At 40.4% G+C, this 23,743-nt stretch overlaps 1 protein-coding gene across 1 annotated transcript in view; it reads right to left on the bottom strand.

Moving 5' to 3' along the window:
• The window catches only part of Dennd4a (DENN domain containing 4A), a 116,182-nt gene that overhangs the window by 21,313 nt on the left and 71,126 nt on the right, over positions 1-23,743 (bottom strand). Inside the window, 6 exon segments of the mRNA XM_038321740.1 lie at positions 1,840-1,981; positions 2,221-2,349; positions 2,438-2,644; positions 11,289-11,424; positions 12,870-13,003; positions 23,015-23,160. Coding sequence (XP_038177668.1) covers positions 1,840-1,981; positions 2,221-2,349; positions 2,438-2,644; positions 11,289-11,424; positions 12,870-13,003; positions 23,015-23,160 — 894 coding nt within the window.

Raw genomic sequence — 23,743 nt, 5'->3', positions numbered from 1 at the left:
TTGCAGGACTAGGTTTTTCCACGTGGATGCTAGGGATGGAAGTCGGGTTGTCATCTTCACTCACAGAACCACAGGGCCTGCCTTTATGCACAAGTCCTATATTTTAATAAAAGTAACGTCATAGTCACTGCTAGGACTTCTGCATTTAAATTTAAACTTTTTTTTTAAAGTTTGATTTGCCAAGTGGTGGTAGTACACACCTCTAATCCCAGTACTCAGGAGGCAGAAGTAGCTGGATCTCTGTGAGTTTGAGGCCAGCTTGATCTACACAGTGAGTTCTCTGCCAGAGTTATATAGAGAAACTGTCTTGAAAAACAAAATAAAACAAAAAGTTTGATTCAAAACTTGCAAAAAAATTTTACAGGAAGTTCTTGGTGGGGCCCTTTGCTGGTTTCTCCTAACCATTCCCTACATGACCATAGCACAATGTTAAAATGAGGAAAGTGATACTAGTATAATACTGTTAACTCAGAAACAGATTTTTTTTTTCGAGACAGGGTTTCTCTGTAGCTTTGGAGCCTGTCCTAGAACTAGATCTTGTCTCAAACTCACAGAGATCCACCTGTCTCTGCCTCCTGAGTGCTGGGATTAAAGGCATGCTCCATCACCGCCTGGCCAGGATTTCTTAAAAAAAAATATGTCCAAGAAAAAAGCAAGGCTAGAGGCTGGGAGTACAGCTCACTGGTAGAGCCCTTGCTCAGGATATATGGATTTGATGCTTGCCCCCCCCCAAAAAAAGGCATCTCTAAAATGGTGAAGAATTTTGTAGCTACCTAGAGTTAATTCTATTACCATGCACTAAATACTTGAACTGAGTACTTTGCAACTTCTCAAATGAAAAATGAAGAGAGCAACATATAGCAATTAAATTTAATGTCAAGTGCCTAATAGAAAAATCAAAAAGTGAGAGTTAAATATGTCATTGAAAACAAACTAAAAACATAAACTAGCAAATCTAGTTTTAAAAATGTACTATAATATATGTATACAGAAGCAGAACAGACGGGTACTATATCATCATCAGTAGCAGATCTTTGGATACTTTGATTAAACCCGTATTGAAAGGTGCCTGCTCCACAATGTGTGTTGCATTACCACTATCTGTGCTACCATGACTAACAGCATCGGGTCACTGTCATCTGCTTAAGAACCCAGTTCGATAGCATCTTACTACTCAAAGAGGTACCAAAGTGACTCTTCAGAGTTTGTTGTTAAAGATAATAATCTGCTATGGAACCAATGTGAAAAGTGCCACACGCAGCAAAATACAACTACAACAGAGCATCTACTGTGACCTAATGACCACTAAAAGAAGATCACTAAAGTCGGACAATTTAACAACTGGAAAAAGAAGAATCTGGCATTTCCTAAAATGGGAAGAGTTGTCTAATACAGGGAAGATTTCTTTAACCTGAAAACCTGAAACCAAAACTTTTTTATGTACCAACATGGTACAAGTGGAAAATTCCACAGCTGACCTCATGTGATAGGTCATATTAAGTCAGAGGCACACCATAGACACTACATGAAATGAACACAAGGCTGTGTGTAGGTTTCTACATGGAGTGGGAATGGTTTGACTCCCCCTCCCATGTAGCTCATTACCCGTTAGCAAACACTGCAGCTCTAACACAACCTGGATCCAGAACACTTCTGTGCGCAATAGTACTTTTAATAAACTTTCCTAACTGGCAGCAGAACCCAGAAAATAATCAGCATTTTAAAGCACTTAAAATTCTCTAAAAATATAAACTATAACCAATTAGTTATAACCAGTTTGGTTATAATAAATTATGACCAAAAGCAAACCATGTGCATACTTTATCACCCTTTAATTACCCGAGAGAGCTCTCTGTGGTAAGTGTGGATGTTTCTTCAAAGCTCTTTTGAACTGTGCGACTCCTAAAACAACATTTCTTACTTTTGTCCAAAGAAAATAGCCACTGCGACTTCTTGAAGGCCATGTACTTTCCAAAACAGCCTATTCATTTAAAAAATATATAATTAGTAAAACAGTTTTTAGAATTTAATATACACTGGCTTCAAGCTAAAGAAGGCAAAAGTAGATTAAAAGGATAGAAAACAAAAATGTCTTAATTTATGAAGTATCTTCTGAATATTCTAAAACAAATACCAAATAGCCCTGATTATTTTTGGCACTAAATTAATGTTGTGCAATGAAAAAACAGTACTGTTCCCCCATTAAATCAAAATAATTACCTTATTGTAATACCCATAAGTGATTGCATTGGGGTCAATACCAGCTTTCTGCATTTCAAAAAGCACTCGAACTGCAAGCACGGGCTGGTCATACTGTCCACAGAGCTGCATGAGAATTCGGTAGCACACCTGCAACACAAGTTGAGAGATGTACAGAAACACTCTTATGCACAGAAATCTAAAATAAAACAACACATTTGGGAACACAGGTTATCACCTCATCAGGTGGATCCATCTTCTTCAGTTGCATTTTTTTAAGCACATCATATGCTGTTTTCAGAGCCCTGACTTTGGAATGACAAACCTTCACATAAGCTGGGAGACAAATAAACCACAATCCGTAACAGTGACGCAGCAGACACCTAGACCACATCTGAGGGATAGAAGAATACCTCTTCGCAATCTTATGTGCTGATTTGATTTCCTAGAAAGAAATCCAAGGTAGTATCCTTATTTAACTGAATAGTGATCACAGAAAGTCACATGCCTTTGTAAAATTTGACTATAAATAATATATTTTTAAATCTCCTCTGGAATTTGTATCATATATAAAAATAAAGTTTTAGGTCAGATTACTATAAACTATATTCCGAGTGCATAAAGCGCCTCGTCATCTGCTGAGGGTTATGTATGGGTAGTAAAGATTATCAAGGGACCCCGGATACTGCCTCTCTCTCCCTGTCCCTTCCCAGCTTGCACCCAGAATCCTCCCCCCCTCCCCCTGCCTCATCCTCCCGTCTTTGGGGCCACAAAATCCCACAGCTCAGCCTGTTTGGGCTCTGGGGACCTGGAATTGAGTGCACCCAGGCCGGTGGGAGGTCCCCTCCTTCATTTGACTGCCCGGAGCAAGGTAGGCCTTTGTCTGAGAGCTGCTTGGCCTGCAAGGGGACCTGAAAGTCTGCAGGAGGATCCATCGTTCTTTGGGGTGAGTGAGGAGTGAGTGCCCGAACCGCGGCAGCTGCCCGGAGAGGGACCACCGACTCTCCACAACTCCCCCTGCCACCAGCACACTTCCTGCTCTTCCTGCAGGGGTTATTCTCCCCGGATACTGCCTCTCTCTCCCTGTCCCTTCCCAGCTTGCACCCAGAATCCTCCCCCCCTCCCCCTTCCTCATCCTCCCGTCTTTGGGGCCACAAAATCCCACAGCTCAGCCTGTTTGGGCTCTGGGGACCCGGAATTGAGTGCACCCAGGCCGGTGGGAGGTCCCCTCCTTCATTTGACTGCCCGGAGCAAGGTAGGCCTTTGTCTGAGAGCTGCTTGGCCTGCAAGGGGACCTCACAGTCTGCAGAAGGATCCATCATTCTTTGGGGTGAGTGAGGAGTGAGTGCCCGAACCGCGGCAGCTGCCCGGAGAGGGACCACCGACTCTCCACAACTCCCCCTGCCACCAGCACACTTCCTGCTCTTCCTGCAGGGGTTATTCTCCCCGGATACTGCCTCTCTCTCCCTGTCCCTTCCCAGCTTGCACCCAGAATCCTCCCCCCCCCCCCCCCCTGCCTCATCCTCCCGTCTTTGGGGCCACAAAATCCCACAGCTCAGCCTGTTTGGGCTCTGGGGACCTGGAATTGAGTGCACCCAGGCCGGTGGGAGGTCCCCTCCTTCATTTGACTGCCCGGAGCAAGGTAGGCCTTTGTCTGAGAGCTGCTTGGCCTGCAAGGGGACCTGAAAGTCTGCAGGAGGATCCATCGTTCTTTGGGGTGAGTGAGGAGTGAGTGCCCGAACCGCGGCAGCTGCCCGGAGAGGGACCACCGACTCTCCACAACTCCCCCTGCCACCAGCACACTTCCTGCTCTTCCTGCAGGGGTTATTCTCCCCGGATACCGGCTCTCTCTCCCTGTCCCTTCCCAGCTTGCACCCAGAATCCTCCCCCCCTCCCCCTTCCTCATCCTCCCGTCTTTGGGGCCACAAAATCCCACAGCTCAGCCTGTTTGGGCTCTGGGGACCCGGAATTGAGTGCACCCAGGCCGGTGGGAGGTCCCCTCCTTCATTTGACTGCCCGGAGCAAGGTAGGCCTTTGTCTGAGAGCTGCTTGGCCTGCAAGGGGACCTCACAGTCTGCAGAAGGATCCATCGTTCTTTGGGGTGAGTGAGGAGTGAGTGCCCGAACCGCGGCAGCTGCCCGGAGAGGGACCACCGACTCTCCACAACTCCCCCTGCCACCAGCACACTTCCTGCTCTTCCTGCAGGGGTTATTCTCCCCGGATACTGCCTCTCTCTCCCTGTCCCTTCCCAGCTTGCACCCAGAACCCTCCCCCCCTCCCCCTTCCTCATCCTCCCGTCTTTGGGCCACAAAATCCCACAGCTCAGCCTGTTTGGGCTCTGGGGACCCGGAATTGAGTGCACCCAGGCCGGTGGGAGGTCCCCTCCTTCATTTGACTGCCTGGGGCAAGGTAGGCCTTTGTCTGAGAGCTGCTTGGCCTGCAAGGGGACCTCACAGTCTGCAGGAGGATCCATCATTCTTTGGGGTGAGTGAGGAGTGAGTGCCCGAACCGCGGCAGCTGCCCGGAGAGGGACCACCGACTTTCCACAACTCCCCCTGCCACCAGCACACTTCCTGCTCTTCCTGCAGGGGTTATTCTCCCCGGATACTGCCTCTCTCTTCCTGTCCCTTCCCAGCTTGCACCCAGAATCCTCCCCCCCCTCCCCCTGCCTCATCCTCCCGTCTTTGGGGCCACAAAATCCCACAGCTCAGCCTGTTTGGGCTCTGGGGACCCGGAATTGAGTGCACCCAGGCCGGTGGGAGGTCCCCCCCCTTCATTTGACTGCCCGGAGCAAGGTAGGCCTTTGTCTGAGAGCTGCTTGGCCTGCAAGGGGACCTCACAGTCTGCAGGAGGATCCATCATTCTTTGGGGACACCAAACACCTCCGCGCTCCTTTTGAAGGAAGAGATGGGCAGGCGCCAATGCAGGAGCTCCTCCAACAACATGAAAGGCAACATGACATCACCACAAGCCAGACATCCCGAAACAACAAGAATTGAACACCCTACCCCAGAAGATATAGAAGAAACCGACATTAAACAGTACTTTATAAAAATAATAGAGGACCTTAAACAGGAGGTAAAAAACTGCCATAAAGAAATGGAGATGACAAACAAAAAGGTAGACGAAATAAATAAATCTCTCAAAGATACCCAAGAAAAACAAGAAAAACAAGAAAAAGCAATCAAACAGGTAAGGGAAACAGTACAAGACCTGATAAATGAAATGGAGGTATTGAAGAAAACACAATCTGAGGGACGACTGGAAATGGAAACTCTGAGTAAACGAACAGAAACTTCAGAGACAAGTATTTCCAACCGAATACAAGAGATGGAAGAAAGAATCTCGGACTCTGAAGATACTATAGAGGAAATAAACTCACAGATTAAAGAACTAAACAAATCTAACAAATTCTTAACACAAAACATTCAGGAAATCTGGGACACCATGAAAAGACCAAACCTAAGAATAATTGGGGTAGAAGAAGGAGAAGAATTACAACTCAAAGGCCCAGAAAACATATTCAACAAAATTATAGAAGAAAACTTCCCCAACCTAAAGAAGGATGTTCCTATGAAGGTACAAGAAGCCTACAGAACACCAAATAGACTGGATCAAAAGAAAGCATCCCCACGCCATATAATAATCAAAACACAAAACATACAGAATAAAGAACAGATATTAAGAGCTGCAAAGGAAAAAGGTCAAGTAACATATAAAGGGAAACCTATCAGAATTACACCTGATTTCTCAATGGAAACCATGAAAGCCAGAAGAGCTTGGATAGATGTGCTACAGACACTTAGGGAACATGGATGCAAGCCTAGACTATTATACCCAGCAAAGCTTGCATTCACCATTGATGGAGAAAACAAGATATTCCAGGACAAAAACAGATTTAAACAATACGCAGCCACAAATCCAGCCTTGCAGAAAGTAATAGAAGGAAAATCACAAACCAAGGAGTCCAACAACGCTGACAATAACTCAGGCATCTAGCGACCCTTCACCAGCACAACTAGAAGAAGGGAAACACACAAACTCTACTACTAAAAATGACTGAAGTTAACAACCACTGGTCATTAATATCACTTAATATCAATGGACTCAATTCACCTATAAAAAGGCACAGGCTAAGAGACTGGATACGAAAACAGAATCCAACATTTTGCTGTTTACAAGAAACACACCTCAACCACAAAGACAGGCACCTACTCAGAGTAAAGGGTTGGGAAAAGGTTTATCAAGCAAATGGCCCTAAGAAACAAGCGGGTGTGGCCATACTAATTTCCAACAAAGTTGACTTCAAACTAAAATCAATCAGAAGAGATGGAAAGGGACACTTTATACTCATAACAGGAAAAATCCTTCAGAATGAAGTCTCAATCCTGAATATCTATGCCCCTAATATTAAAGCTCCCACTTATGTAAAAGAAACACTTCTAGAACTCAAGGCAGCCATCAAACCACACACACTAATAGTTGGAGACTTCAACACTCCTCTCTCACCAATGGACAGGTCAATCAGACAGAAACCTAACAGAGAATTGAAAGACTTAATGGAGGTAATGAACCAAATGGACTTAACAGACATCTATAGAACATTCCACCCAAATAGGAAAGAATATACCTTCTTCTCTGCGGCTCATGGAACCTTTTCGAAAATTGACCATATACTTGGTAACAAAGCAAACTTCCACAGTTACAAAAAAATATTAGTAACCACCTGTGTCTTATCGGATCACCATGGATTAAAATTAGAATTCAACAACAATGCTACCCCCAGAAGGCCCACAAACTCATGGAAACTGAACAGTCAACTACTGACCCACACCTGGGTCAAGGAAGAAATAAAGAAAGAAATTAAAGTCTTTCTTGAATTTAATGAAAACAAAGACACAACATACTCAAACCTATGGGACACAATGAAAGCAGTGCTAAGAGGAAAGTTCATAGCACTAAGTGCCCACTTAAAGAAAACGGAGAAAGCACTCATTGGTGACTTAACAGCACACCTGAAAGCTCTGGAAAAAAAAGAAGCAGACTCACCTAGGAGAAGTAGAAGACTGGAAATAATCAAACTGAGGGCAGAAATCAACAAATAGAAACACAGAAAACAATCCAAAGAATCAATGAAACAAGAAGCTGGTTCTTGGAGAAAATCAACAAGATTGACAAACCCTTAGCCAAACTAATCAAACGGCAGAGGGAGAACACGCAAATTAACAAGATCAGAAATGAAAAGGGGGACATAACCACAGACACAGAGGAAATTCAGAAAATCATTAGATCTTACTACAAAAGCCTGTATGCCACAAAATTGGAAAATGTAAAAGAAATGGACAGTTTTTTAGATAAATACCATATACCAAAGTTAAACCAGGACCAGGTAAATGCTCTAAATCGTCCTGTAAGTCGCGAAGAATTAGAAACTGTTATCAGAAACCTCCCTACCAAAAAGAGCCCAGGACCAGATGGTTTCAATGCGGAATTCTACCAGAACTTCCAAGAAGACCTAATACCTATACTCCTTAAGGTATTTCATAATATAGAAACACAAGAGTCACTGCCAAATTCCTTCTATGAAGCTACAGTTACCCTGATACCTAAACCACACAAAGACTCAACCAAGAAAGAGAATTACAGGCCAATCTCACTCATGAACATGGACGCAAAAATTCTCAATAAAATACTGGCAAACCGAATCCAAGAACACATTAGAAAAATTATCCATTACGATCAAGTAGGCTTCATCCCACAGATGCAAGGCTGGTTCAACATACGAAAATCTATTAATGTAATCCATCATATAAACAAACTGAAGGAAAAAAACCATATGGTCATCTCATTAGATGCTGAAAAAGCATTTGACAAAATTCAGCACCCTTTTATGATAAAGGTCTTGGAGAGATTAGGGATACAAGGGTCATTCCTAAATATAATAAAAGCTATTTACAGCAAGCCGACAGCTAACATCAAATTAAACGGAGAGAAACTCAAGGCTATCCCACTAAATTCAGGAACACGACAAGGCTGTCCACTCTCTCCTTATCTCTTCAACATAGTGCTTGAAGTTCTAGCAATAGCAATAAGACAACATAAGGGAATCAAGGGGATTCAATTTGGAAAGGAAGAAGTTAAACTTTCATTATTTGCAGATGATATGATAGTATACATAAGCGACCCCAAAAACTCCACCAAAGAACTCCTACAGCTGATAAACTCCTTCAGTAACGTGGCAGGATACAAGATCAACTCCAAAAAATCAGTCGCCCTCCTATACACAAAGGATAAGGAAGCAGAGAGGGAAATCAGAGAAGTATCACCTTTCACAATAGCCACAAATAGCATAAGATATCTGGGAGTATCGCTAACCAAGGAAGTGAAGGATTTATTTGACAAGAACTTTAAGTCTTTGAAGAAAGAAATTGAAGAGGATACCAGAAAATGGAAGGATCTCCCCTGCTCGTGGATTGGGAGGATCAACATAGTAAAAATGGCAATTCTACCAAAAGCAATCTATAGATTCAATGCAATCCCAATCAAGGTCCCATTAAAATTCTTCACAGAGATTGAGAGGACAATAATCAACTTTATATGGAAAAACAAGAAACCCAGGATAGCCAAAAAAATCTTATACAATAAAGGTACTTCTGGAGGCATTACCATCCCTGACTTCAAACTCTATTACAGAGCTACAGTATTGAAAACGGCTTGGTATTGGCATAAGAACAGAGAAGTTGACCAATGGAATTGTATAGAAGACCCGGATCTTAAACCACAAACCTATGAACACCTGATTTTTGATAAAGGAGCCAAAAGTACACAATGGAAAAAAGAGGGCATCTTCAACAAATGGTGCTGGCATAACTGGATGTCAACCTGTAGAAGAATGAAAGTAGATCCATATCTATCACCATGCACAAAACTCAAGTCCAAATGGATTAAAGACCTCAATATTAATTTGAACACATTGAGATTGATAGAGGAGAAAGTGGGAAGTACTCTACAACAAATGGGCACAGGGAACCGTTTCCTATGCATAACCCCAGCTGCACAGACTTTAAGGGCAACATTGAATAAATGGGACCTCCTGAAGTTGAGCAGCTTCTGTAAAGCAAAGGACATTGTCACTAAGACACAAAGGCAGCCTACTGACTGGGAAAAGATCTTCACCAACCCTGCAACTGACAAAGGTCTGATCTCTAAAATATATAAGGAACTCAAGAGACTAGACGGTAAAATGCCAATTAACCCAATTAAAAAATGGGGCGATGAACTGAACAGAGAATTCTCAACAGAAGAAGTTCGAATGGCCAAAAGACACTTAAGGTCATGCTCAACCTCCCTAGCTATCAGGGAAATGCAAATCAAAACAACTTTGAGATATCATCTTACACCTGTCAGATTGGCTAAAATCCAAAACACCAATAATAACCTTTGCTGGAGAGGTTGTGGGGTAAGGGGCACACTCATCCATTGCTGGTGGGAATGCAAACTTGTGCAACCACTTTGGAAAGCAGTGTGGCGGTTTCTCAGGAAATTCGGGATCAACCTACCCCAGGACCCAGCAATTCCACTATTGGGAATCTACCCAAGAGATGCCCAATCATACAACAAAAGCATATGCTCATCTATGTTCATAGCAGCATTATTTGTAATAGCCAGATCCTGGAGACAGCCTAGATGCCCTTCAGTGGAAGAATGGATGAAGAAACTGTGGAATATATACATGCTAGAATACTACTCAGCGGTAAAAAACAATGACATCTTGAATTTTGCAGGCAAATGGATGGAAATAGAAAACACTATTCTGAGTGAGGTAACCCAGACCCATAAAGATGAACATGGGATGTACTCACTCATATTCGGTTTCTAGCCATGATTAAAGGACATCGAGCCTATAAGTTTGGGATCCTTGAGAAGATAATAAGAAGGTGAACTCCCAAAAAAGATATAGTAGTCCTCCTGGATATTGGAAGTAGACACGATCGCCAGGCAAAATTGGGAACTTGAGGGTTGGGCAAGACTGGGCCAAGGGAAGATGGGGAGAGAAAAGTGTGAAGGGGAGAGCGGGGGTAGCTCGGAGGAATGGGGTGCTTGGGATATAGGAAGGGTGGATATGAGAGCAGGGAAGCATATATCTGAATTTAAGGAGCTACCTGAGGGTTGTCAAGAGACTTGACCCTAGAGGGGTTCCCAGGTTTCCAGGGAGACGCCCCCAGTTAGTTCCTTGGGCAGCTGAGGAGAGGGAGCCTGAAAAGGCCAGTTCCTATAGCCATACTGATGAATTTCTTGCATATCACCATAGAACCTCCACCTGACGATAGATGAAGAAAATGACAGAGCCCCACCTTGGAGCACCGGACTGAGCTCCCAAGGTCCTGATGAGGAGCAGAAGGAGAGAGAACATGAGAAAGAAAGTCAGGACCGTGAGGGAACCTCCAGCTGGCGACAGATGGGGAAGGTGACTGAGCCCCACATTGGAGCACTGGACTGAGCTCCCAAGGTCCCGATGAGGAGCAGAAGGAGCGAGAACATGAGGGAGAAAGTCAGGAACGAGAGGGGTGCGTTCACTCATGGAGACGGTGGGACAGAACTAATGGGAGATCACCAACTCCAGTTGGAATGGGACTGATGGATCATGCGACCAAACCCGTCTCTCTGAGTGTGGCCAACAGCGGGGGCTGACTGAGAAGCAAAGGACAATGGCTCTGGGCTCTGATTGTTCTTCATGGACGGGCTCTGTGGGAGCCTACTCAGCTTGGTCGATCACCTTCCTGGACCTGGGGGGAGTTGGGAGGACCTTGGTCTTAGCATAGAGTGGGGAACCCTGATGGCTCCTTGGCCTTGAGAGGGAGGGAGGGGAGGTATGGGTGGAGGGGAGGGGAGGGAAGGGAGAGAAGGAGGGGAGAGAAAGGGGAGAAGGAGGGGAGGGAGGGGGGAGGAGGAGGGAAGGAGATGGAAATTTTTAAATATAAAAAAAAATAAACCATGAGGAAAAAAAAAAAAAAGATTATCAAGGGAGGATGAGCATCAGGTTACTCTCTGTCTACTTGAATACACGAGGAACATGGTTTTTAAAGCACCTGCTTTGTTCTTCTGAACATGGGAGAAGGGCTACTAGGACTGCTGGGTTTTGAAGGCAGCTTGTTCTTTCTTGCATGTAGAAATCCTTCAGGCCTCTCAAATAAATTGTTTCTGAGAACTGGAAATCCATTATAGCTGTTTCAGAGAAGAAGAAATTGCTTTTCAACCACAGACAGATTGCTACTAGCTAGAAGAACTATGACCAAATAACTTATTAACTTAGAACTTAACTATTTCTCTATCAGATAAGATATATTCAACAAATAATTCTGCTATTTTTTATAAATATTATTTTTATAAACACAGACTTAATATAATCTAGAAATAAAAGAGGAAATACACTTTAATGAACTTGATATCAAATTCCAAAGCAACCCCAACAAACTTAAAAATTAGCATTCATATAAATACATAGAGAATATTTGCTTATGTTCCTGGTGGTAGAGGGCTCATGAAAACAATATTCTTTCAAACAAGACAGCCAACAATGCTATGGTTTTGGATTAAGATATTTATACTCAATTGGGTGGTGGTGGCGCACAACTTTAATCCCAGCACTCAGGAGGCAGAGGCAGGCTCCAAAGCAACACAGAGAAACTCTGTCTTGAAAAAACAAAAACTGAAACAAAACAAAACAAAGCAAAGCAAAAAGATATTTATACTCTCTTGTAAGAAGATGGAAACAGGAGCTGTAGGTGTAACCTATCAGCATACTGGGTTAGGTTCACATTATCTTGATTGGCTTAGCAAGTTAGCTAGTGGGTTTAAGACCCCACTTTTGGAAGAAAGAAAAACAGTGACTCAATGAAAATTAAGGAAATAGTACTATAACTTTTAAATAAAATATTACTGAAGAATAAAAAATTAAAATATAAAAGGAAATACAATTTTAGGTTAAAAAATAAATGTATATAGCACTTAAAATAACAAATCTACCTTCCTCACAGCTCTTGTTTTGCGGTGCTCAGGACTTTTCTTTCTTCCCCACTAGACTTGAATGCAGAGATAATGCATCACTTACGTCTATATCAATCTCTCAGCAGTCTCTTACAAAATTTCTAACTTAACAATGGTAAATGTCAACAATTCTGAAATTTCATGTCTTAAAAATTCATCAAAAAATGAATAGTTTAAAATTTGTATCATACAAACTAAGGGAGCAAATAATGGACATAAATTACATTTATAATTTTAATAATTATTATCTTAATAATTTATAATCCTTGTACATCAGTTATACTAACCATTGTGTATGTGGCAATAAAGAAGGGGTAGGAATAAGAAAATTGGTTTTTGTACAAACTAAAAATCAAAATTCTTTAATAAAAGTGCTACATGTGAGTATTGTCTAATCTACTAATTTAAGAAATATTGACAGGGATACTTAAATAGAGTTAGAGATCTATCCAAGCTTATAAAAATTTTATTTTTTCTGTCTGTGCTGCAAAACTTAATAATGGATGGGGATGGGCTTGCCTATCTGTTAAGTTGTATTTTTGAAAATACCACAGTCCTTAGAATGCTATGTCACAGTCGATGGTTGCTCCTCTGTCAACCTCATATACTGTGTTATTGAATACCTGTACTGTAATGGGGGCTCTTCACCATTGGGGAGATGGGGGATCTCGGGTGGTGTCACGAAGACAGTGTGTTCACTTTTGAAAGAAGAGTCCAGTTCTATAAGCCGAACTTCACCACTCTTGTCCATATCCACCTGAAAGAATTTAAAAATATACTTAAAGGCCACAGTGATAAGGCAAAAATTCATCCATAGGGGAACAGTTAATTAAATGCATCATTTCCATCAATGTGTACTAACTATTTTTTGTTTTTTAATTTATTTATTATGTATATAATGTTCTGGGCACCAGATCTCACCATAGATGGGTGTGAGCCATCATGTGGTTGCTGGGAATTGAACTCAGCACCTCCAGAACAATAGTCAGTTCTCTTAACCTCTGAGCCATCTCTCCAGCCCCTAAATAACTATTTTTAAAAAGTGCCTTAGAGCCGGGTGTGGTGATGCACACTTTTAATCTCAGCACTCAGGGATAGGGGCAGGTGGATCTCTGCGGTCTAGGTCAACCTGGTCTACAAAGAGAGTGCCAGGACAGACAGGGCTATTACACAGAGAAAACCTATCTCTAGAAACAAAACAGTGCCTTAACCTGCTCAGTCATCTTGAAAGTCCTACTTTTAATTTTGTGTGTGTCTATGTCTTAATTTTATTTATTTACTTACTTTGAGACATAGTCTCACTATGTAGCCCTGGTTGGCCTGGAACTCACAAGATTTGCCTGTCTCTGCCTCCAATGACCTGGGATTAAAGGTTTATGTCACTATGACCAGTTCTCTAGTTCTAATTTTTTTAAAGGAGGGTGATTATGCTTGTTATATATTCTTTTGCAAACCAAAACCCCACAATTATCAAAATGCTAAATGCGACTGATAGTACCACTAAAGCAATTAATTTATATGATTTTCTATATTGTTTATTTTTCAATTAAAATAATGAGTATTAGTGCTATGTATTATTTGGTATTTGAAAAACAAAGTAATTATTGTTAGAACAACCACTTATTTCCATCTTGTTGGAAGATATTTAAAAATCTGTTGGTATAAAAGAGGCTTGAGCTTGTCAAATACTTTTAGGCTACTGTGGATGGGGCTTTCCATAAGGAAGCCTGCTTGCTTTCTGAGTTCTAACTCAGAAAATATAACATTAATTCTTCTTTCTATCATTTTCTTTTAGATACCAAAATCCTAGGCATGCTTTCCCTGACAATCTCGTCTTTTTTACTCTCCTGAAGTTCCCTCTCCTCTTCGCCACTCAGCTGCTTGCCAACCTCTACCACTGAACACACCTCCTTTCCCAGATCCCAGCCCACAAGGCATGGCTTTCTCTCTTTCCCACGTGCCTCAAAGGCGGCCAAGATTTACAAGATTTACAAGATTTGCTTGCTCTTTTTTTTTCTCCTAAAATCTAATAAAATTGTCTTTGAGCTTCTTTCTGTAGCTTGGAGAGGAGGCTTCTATGCTGACAGCAGCATGGATACAATGAATATAAAAAGCTAGATGAGTACCAGCACTCAATATTGGTTTGCTTGTTTTGGAGGTGCTGAGGACTGAGCCAGAGTCTTACTATACTAGACAAGCAATCTACAACTAAGTTACAAACCCAGCCTGGTATATTAATTTTTAGAAAAGAAGATCTGTTCAAATATTTCTACTGTATTCTTATTTTAGAAAAAAGCCAATATGTTTTAAAAAAAAACACCTACCAATACTAAGGATGTTTTTGTATGTTTACAACAGTAAGTAACTAGAAGTAATGCACACGTCAAACAACAGGCAGATAAAGGAGAGTAAATTCACTGGATGAAGTACAGTTACTGATAATGAAAATAATAATTACATGGCTTTCTGCCTGAATAAAACAAATACAATACCTTCATGGATTTTTAAAAATCCAACCAGAATGACAATAAGGCAGTTAGAAGTAAAAAAATCAAGACAAAATTAACTGGAGGGAGACAATAGCAGAGCTGGGGTTCAAACACTGACCTGGCACTAGAGAAAGGAAGCGGGGGCATTGTCTAAATACAAACTGTTGAGTTCTACAACACTTCAGCTGTCAGTCATAAAAAGTGCTGTATGTGAGCTAGGGAGAGGGCTCAGTGGGTAAACTGCCTGCCATACAAACACGAAGAACGGAGTTCAGACTTCCAGCAGCTAAGTAAAAGACAGATGTGGAGTCATGCAGCTGTGACTCTAATGCTGAAGGGGTGATGACAGGAAGACCCCTGGGACTCAGGGGTAAGTTAGTTCAGTTAATCACTGAGTCCTAGGTTCTGTGAGATTTGCTGTCTGGAAAAAAAGAAGGCAGTGTAGATCTACCACACTCCAGTGGAAGGCCACATTTCCAAGCGTATAGGCAGCACAAACTGTATTTGATAAGCTAAACATTCACACACACACATACATACATACATACACACACACACACACACACACACACACACACACACATTTGAGTGGGTAGGGAAAGGGAGTTAATCTGGGAGGAGTTGGGGAAGAAGGGCAAAAATGGTCAAAATACATTGGATGAAATTCTCAAAGAACTAATAAAGAGAGAAAAGAAAAATCTTTAAAAAAAAGGCAGAGAGCAATAAACAAAAACACTTGACGGTGACCTCTGGTCTCCATATGCACACTGTACAAACACACGCACACACGCCCTTGCAGTTGGAATAGAGGTGAGACTGAAGCAAGAGCATTAGTACCTTCACCCAAGGACTCCCAGATTCATGGCACAACCCAAGAGTTAGAACACTATCTCTCATCAATGCCGGGAGAGGGCTAAGCTGTTATTGCTTGTTTTTCAGAGAGAATCAGAGGGACTTTACATTTATGAACAATAGTGGAGCTGTGGTACCCAGAAGAGAAGATAATGCAGGGAGAAGAAACCTTTAAAACAACCACAACAAATCAGCCTATGTTCAGGAGCTAAGAACAAGATGTCACAAAAAGGAAAATTCAGTAAGTTTATATAGAGGTTGCAAACATGAAATCAGAAATAAAAGTATAAGGACTGGAAAATGAAAATGAAGAAATCAGTCAAAAAGTGGAAGGGGGCAAAGATAAGTAGGAGGAAAATAGCAGGGCCTAAGTGATCTGAAGAGGGAAGTAGGAAAAAAGAGACTAATTAGGGAGGGAGGGAAAATAAGTACAGATGAAGGAGGGCAGAGCATAAAATAACACTATGAATAAGTCATAAGGAACCATAGTATAACTGTCTACCTAAAATACATTTAAGTTGTTGTATAAATACGCACATATAGTTTAAATGAAAATTTCCCATATAAGCTAACAATGCTACCCCCAAGAGCCATAGACCATCTAACAAAAATTCTAACACCAGGAATGAGATGAGACACTTTCCTTTGAATTGTTTGTTGATCAGGGTTATCTAAAATACTCATGAAACATTACAGGCTATTGCTATTGTTCTTGGTTGTTCTCCAGAGGTGGAAGGGAAGTACGTATTACTAAAAATACTTTGTACAGAAGTTCCAGAAGCCTAGAATGGGGCAGACTCCTCTCTGAGGACTAGCTATCATGGTATCAGAAGGGCTGTGCAAGTTTCCAAAGGAGGGAAGCAACCAACAGTCCCACCCAGCTATGATACCTACACACAAAGGATGCAATAGTTGCAAGTGTATCTTAGCAGTAACCAACAGCTCTCTAATTGTAGTTAAGACCCACAAACAGGGAAATTGTGCCTGGTACTGGAAACCTAGTCAGCTATACAAAGCTGGTGAAGTTATGGACCTAGGAAGAGAACCTGCAACCTCCACATTATTATCCAGCATAATCCCTAACTACCTTCTAAATATTAGTCCTCATACTCACAGATAAGTAAAGTTTCCGCCCCCATAATGGAAACCTCTTTTTGTAACAGATGGAGACCATTACAGAAAACCACAACTGATCAAAATGCCAAGTTGTGAAGCTCACTGATAGAACTACAGCACAGCTTCTGCACCTAAGGCTCAGAGATCATCATGGAAGAGTTGGTGGAAAGACTGTACAGGCCAGAGGAACAGAGACCTTGTTGTGAGACTATGTCTCCTAGAAATGTCAGAAGCTATTACCCATGAATGAAATCTCACCAACATGGCTTCCTAAACATGACCAGAAAAAGGTCAACACCAAAATTGGTGTTTTTGACATGAGAAAGTGGAAGCGGGAAGCTCACAAGATCCCAACTCTAGACAAAGAACTACAGGCAATGAAGGAAAAGTTGAGAGCAGGAGAAATAGTCTTACATAGGGAAGAGCACTGATTAGCTATCCAGTACCAAATAGACAGCCCTGAAAACATGCATATACAACTGATATTATATGGACTGAGTAGTCTGTAACTATGTATTTAGGAATACACAAACACCACTACTAAAGAAAAAGAGACACGAATTTGAAAGAAAGCAGGAGATACACACGGGAGAGCTAGGAGGAATGGGAAGGGGAAAATGATATAATTATATCACAATCTCTCTTTTTCTTAAAGTAGAAAGACAGAAAGTGAGATGAAAAGGGAAAAATTAAGAGCATCAAGGGATGGGATGGGGAAGGACTCAGCTTTCTTTTAAGGGGCTGGTCACTGTGTAGTTGTGACCAAATTGGACTTGGTATATATTTTTTTCTTTTTCTTCTTTTTTTTTGTGGGGGGAGGTCAAAGGATGGGGTATGGGTGGGATTGGCATGCATTATGTGAAATTCCCAAGTAATCAATAAATATATTAAGTTGAGGGGAAAAAAAGAAGATTGGACTAGGTAGTTCCAGATGGGGCAGGATGGAAGTAAAGAAAAACTTCTAGAAGTGAAGGGAGTGAATTCCTAAGTTAGAAGTATCTACACCCATCCAATACACTGAATAAAGAAATGCCATATTCCAACATTCCCTAAAATTCCAAGATATCATGAAACTTAGAGGCACCCTGATAGAAAAAGAGAACAGACACAAAGATCTAGAAATCAAGACAGTATTAGACTTCTTGCCAATATCTCACAGGGCAGTAAAAGACAATGCAGCAATGAATGAATTTCAAATACTGATTCAACCACGTTAGCCATCAAGTAGTAGAGGAGAAGGTATTTTCAGACAGGTGTCACCAGACCAGGAAGTATACCAAGAAAGTAGTTACTACGCAGGAGTTGAAAGCAGGGCATTTAACTCCAGTGAGATGTTAATACAATTACCAAGGCGCTGGAGGGGAAAAATCATAGATGACAGATTAGAAGACAGTCAGTTCATATTAAAACAATTAAAATGGAGTGTTCCAGCAAGAATTTTTAACACTTAAATGCATAACTTGATGTACTGAAAGAATGTTTCATTCTTTGTAAGTTTCTAGATAAATTAGTAACAGACAGAAGACAAAAGTAAAGTAATTGTTTACTTCAAGGAAAGTAAAATAATTGTTTTTGTATTTCTTAGCATTACAAAATCAAATACAGTTTAAATTGGACCTATAAATTCAATACCTTGGTAAGACATTAAATGTGCAAAAATTTCCATTATACATTTAAAATTGCATTGTATTGTAAATATAGCAATGCCACAAATCCTACATTCTTCAGCTGGACATCTCTCTTTGTCTTTGGAAAGTACAGTGATATCTGTCTCAATTGAAAGAAAAAAAATCCAACACCCCATGGCAGGATAAAATTAAGGAATTTTCATAGTCTCTTTAATAATTCTTCCAAAAGATGTTGGTATGCTCAGAAAACACTGTAAATGAAAACTTGAAAAACCAAGAGAAGCATCTTATCTGACTATCTGTTAAATGCTGACCTTGTCTAAGTACCTTCCTACAGGAACAGACTGTGTGGATTTAATTTTAATCGTGTGAAGAACAAGGACACATGGCTCTTAAATTAGTCATAAATAAAATGCAAATAACTCTTATATGTTGTTTCTATTATTTCTATTCAGCATTACTCATTTTTAAAAAATATTTATTTATTATGTGTACAATATTCTGTCTGTACGTCTGCAGGTCAGAAGAGGGCACCAGACTTCAATACAGATGGTTGTGAGCCACCATGTGGTTGCCGGGAACTGAACTCAGGACCTTTGGAAGAGTAGGCAATGCTCTTAACCACTGAGCCATCTTTCCAGCCCCCTCATTTTTTATTTCAAAAGTGAGTTACAGCCGGGCGGTGGTGGTGCACGCCTTTAATCCCAGCACTCGGGAGGCAGAGGCAGGCGGATCCCTGTGAGTTTGAGATCAGCCTGGTCTACAAGAGCTAGCTCCAGGACAGGCTCTAAAGCTGCAGAGAAACCCTGTCTTGAAAACCCCCCCCCCCCAAAAAAAGTGAGTTACATGTTTTCAGTTTGGATATGCTAAAATCAAAAAAGGAGTATGTCTGATTTGCATTCAAGCAAAGCATGGTTGATGGAGGATACGTATCTAATTTATTTATTTTCCATAGTTATGCTTCCAAAGGTAAAAGGATTTGTTCACCTAAAAAATGAGCTCTAATGGATTCAACTAAGGAACAGCCTCCACCTAAATGATTATTCTCAAAGTATACATATGACACTCTGAAAATGAATGCAGATTAAAAGTATTTATTGAATTTTTATGCTAGTGTTCCTACTGGGGTGGAAGTTCTGCTCCATAACACCAGAGACAACTAACCTCTGCTCCAACTGCACATGAAGCTTACTAAAACACACACTAGGACTTGTGATACTAGTTCTCCAATAAAGTGTCCCTTGAATTATAACAAAACAAATACAAAAACTATATTTTATCATGCTAATTCTCGGGATTTCATTAGCTTGTTTTTGCTGAACTCTGCTACTCAGCTACAGCCCATCACATTTCTCAGCTTTGATTTCTTGCTTAGTCAGAAAAATCTTTAAGTATATTAGTTTAATGTATGTACATAAGAAATCTTTCCTAGGATTGAGACTTTTAAAATAGGTTATAAAAAAGCATGTGGAAATGTAAACTCAGGTCCTTTGTGAGAGAAGCAAGTGCTCTTAATTGCTGAACCATCTCTTCAGCACCTTAGAATTTATATTTCAAAAGAGATTGTTCAAATAATCCATCACAGTGACTCCCATCACATAAATCTTAAGTGACCCACAGACAACACTAGAAAATCTAAAGTTTTAACTACCAGTAACTGAGATATCTCCTTAGAATAGGATGTCCTAAGAAAGGGAGTAAAATTACAAGTCTTGTACAGCTTACAATATTAGTAGGTAACCGTAGGCCATGTGACATCACAGTGTAAGTTTAACTAAAACACAGACTTGTGAATAAAATACAGTGAAAGGGTCAGAAAGAAAACAATTCTTTTTCAAAAAGTAAAAGTTCTCCCTTTTAGATTGTTAACTGAAGTTTGCAAAGTAGTTCAGTGTCCCCAAGTGGATTAATGAGCTTATTCACTACTGCATGTTATTAGCTAAGCCCTGACCATGAATTTGGTCCCATGTGATTCAGTTAGCTTGGCATGGGAATATACAGATGCATGTCATTGTTCATAAAGGAAGTACACACATATGACCAGTAGAGACATGGTACCATATGGAAAATCCCTCTCCCTTAATGTGCACACAATTATTTCTGTAAAAAGGGGTCTAGAGAAAAACTTACAGCCATGACATCCTATTTTTGTCAATACTTTTTTATAAGATATGCTTAAAATATTTATTAAAATACTGAAAAATGGGGCTGGAGAGAGATGGCTCATCAGTTAACTGCACTTTCTGCTTTTGCAGAGGACAGGAGTTCAATTCCAGGGACCCCAGTGGCTCACAAATCGACAGAAGATGGAATTGTGATGGTTAGTGTCAACTTTCAACTAAACAGAATCTAGAATCATCTGAAAGATGTGCCTCTAGTTATGTCTGTGGGTAGTTATCTCAGTTAATTAAGGTGGGAAGACCCATACCACTATGGGTGGCACCATTCCTTAGGCAGAGGATGCTGGACTGCAGAAGAGAAAGCAAGCTGAGAACCACATGCATACATTCATTGCTCTTGTCTTCTGACTATGGAGCACTGTCTCAAGTTCCTGATGCTTTAACTTCCTTGACATGATAATATGAGCTAAAACAACCCCTTTATCCATTAAGTAGCTTTTGTCAAAGTATCCTAGTAGCAGGAAAAGAAACAAAGATATTATCTCTTAGGAGTACATGATATTGTGTTCTATTACTGATGATGTCCACTTTGATCACTAAATTTTAATGTGGTATCTACCAGGCTTTTCCATTATACAGTTCAATTCATATTTCCTTTGTAGGGAGGTATAGTGAACTATGTTTAGATCTTGCTTCTTATGAGACTTTGAATTATCAATGTTGTTTGTGTAGATTTATAGTTTCCTATTTATTCAACAGGTTAATTATTTGTTACTAACATTTGATGCTTGAATTGACTCAAATTTGACAGTGGTATCCCCTTCAAATGGGTTCTGTGCATGTCTTATATGTCTATCATTCTTGGGGCAATTTCTTACTCCCTATTATAGGACACCTTAGAGTTTATCTTGGACTTTTCTTTGCCTTAAATCTGTAACTAATCATTTCTCCAAAGAGTCCTGATGGCTTTTGATATCTAAAAGACAATGTCTATGCATATTATACTATACTGTTATTAAAGTGTGGATATTCTCAGGTTCTCTCAATATACACAGCTACGGAATATATGTATATGCACACAGATACATGCACTTTGTCTATAGTTATTTGTATCTTTGTCTATCATTGAAAAATCAATAGTGTATTTCCAATTTCAGGGTTTGTTTTGCTTCTAAGTTTGTATGTGTAAATTTCCTAGCCATGAGAATCTTCATCTTCTGAACACATTTACTGACTTGAACATTCTTCCTACCTTTATGTATCATTTTCCTCTCTTCACTGCTCTGCTCCCATGCAGATGACTTCCTCACCATAACCTGACAAACCTGTACATACTGGATTTCATGCCTACCATGCTGGCATTTCCTTCATCCAAGTCAAAGTCTACCATCCCATGCTATACCCAACCCCCATTTTGTTCACCCTATGCAGGCTCCTGAAATTCACACCACCATCACCACCATACTCTTCTTACCCTGGTTAAGTGGATACCCTAAGCTGACTGCCCCAGGAAGGATGTTATTTTCTCTTTGTTCTGAGTCCCATGTCAAGCTCTTTGCTCATGGCTGGGACTCAGGTGCCTATGCTAGGCAACTCGACCATTCTCATCCTACTTAAGATTAGACACTGTATTAGGGGCACTGTTCTCCTGCTTTCTTTGTTTCCAGCATGAACCCAGCTCCATCTCACCTAATATTACAAGGACAGAGCAGAAAATGGATAGTTTTCATGTATGAATTCAAAATAGGATTAACATACAGTATAAATTCACTCTGGATGTAAAAACAGTTACAGGACATCTATTATGCAATGCCCTCTACTCTTAGCATGTGATATCTCAGTATGTTGGAGGTTCATGGCTTGGAAAAATGTCCTACTCTGTAAGTGCAAAGACTGAGTTAGGAACCTAACCTTAACCTTGTTAAAAATAAAATTCCTACAAAATCCCTTTAAGAAGTATGCTCTTGGGGCTGGAGAGATGGCTCAGTGGTTAAAGGCACTTACTGCTTTTGCAGAGGACTTGAATTTGATTCCCAGCATCTAGGTGAAGCAGCAAACAACTGTCTATAATTCCAATTCCAGGGGATCCACTGCCCTTTTCTGGCCTCTCCAGGCACTGCACTTATGTATACAACCTCCCTCACATATGCACACAATCAGTAATTAAAAAAAGAAATCTTAATAAAGCATATTTTAAGAAAGATGGCTTAGCAGATAAAAGTGATTACCACACAAGCTCAAAAACCTGATTCCATCTCTGGAACCCATGATAGAAAAAGAGAACTGACTCTTGAAAGTTGTTTTCTGTACTCTATACATGTGTGTGCATGCATACACTTGAGGACATACACACACAGCAACTACCACTATTAATAATAATAAATAAAATAAAGATAATAAAAGTATGTGTGTAATCTAGCAGGCTGCCCAAACTTTTATTGTAAGTGGTCAATTATGAAAATAAAATTATTTTAGATTTTGTTATAAACTACAAATAGAAACAATAACATAACATTTATAGCAGTCACACAAAATAAGCTGTAGACTACAGTAAACTACTTACTTTATCTACACAATCATCAAAAAAAGCCAGGCTTGCATCTTTATCGCTGACAAAAGAACATTCCTCAATGAAGCGAATAAACATTTGTGTTTTGGTCATCATGTTATAGAATTTTTGATGTGATCGGTCCCGGCTTCTTAAGAAAGCTATTCAATATAAATAGATAATGTGAGAATAAAGTCAGAAAAATTTTCTTCTATAAGAAACTTGATCAACAATGTCATCTATATTCTCATTTTGTTCACTACCTTACAGAAAACAAAGCAAAATTTAAGCACTTGGTAAATGGAGAAGAAACAGCAGAAGCAGTAGAAAAGGGACACACACAGTTCAACCTTTAACCCAGAATTATCTCACTGTCTTGATGATTACACTTAAACTAGCATGTCTCAATTTCTGCAGATGCTACTTTTGTACACTATTTTACATGTTGTGTGAATGCTTTCTCTGCTCATTCCCTCCTTCTCTCTCTCCTTCCATACTTTCTCTCTCTCTTTCTCTCTCTCTCTCTCTCTCTCTCTCTTCTTCCATACCTCTCTCTCTCTCTCTCTCTCTCTCTCTCTCTCTCTCTGTATATACAGTTTAAAGTTTAATTCAATTAGTTTACTTAGTGCTTTCTAATTGCTCATCTTTTTTAGTATAAACTCTATGAAAGAAGTGACCATGTCTTCTTTTTTCATGGCTGTATCTCTTTTGCTTCTAATATATACCAAATGCTCAAAACTTCAC

Source organism: Arvicola amphibius, chromosome 3 (genome assembly GCF_903992535.2).
Source record: "Arvicola amphibius chromosome 3, mArvAmp1.2, whole genome shotgun sequence".
Lineage (NCBI taxonomy): Eukaryota > Metazoa > Chordata > Mammalia > Rodentia > Cricetidae > Arvicola > Arvicola amphibius.
This window is presented reverse-complemented; position numbering and strand designations above follow the sequence as displayed.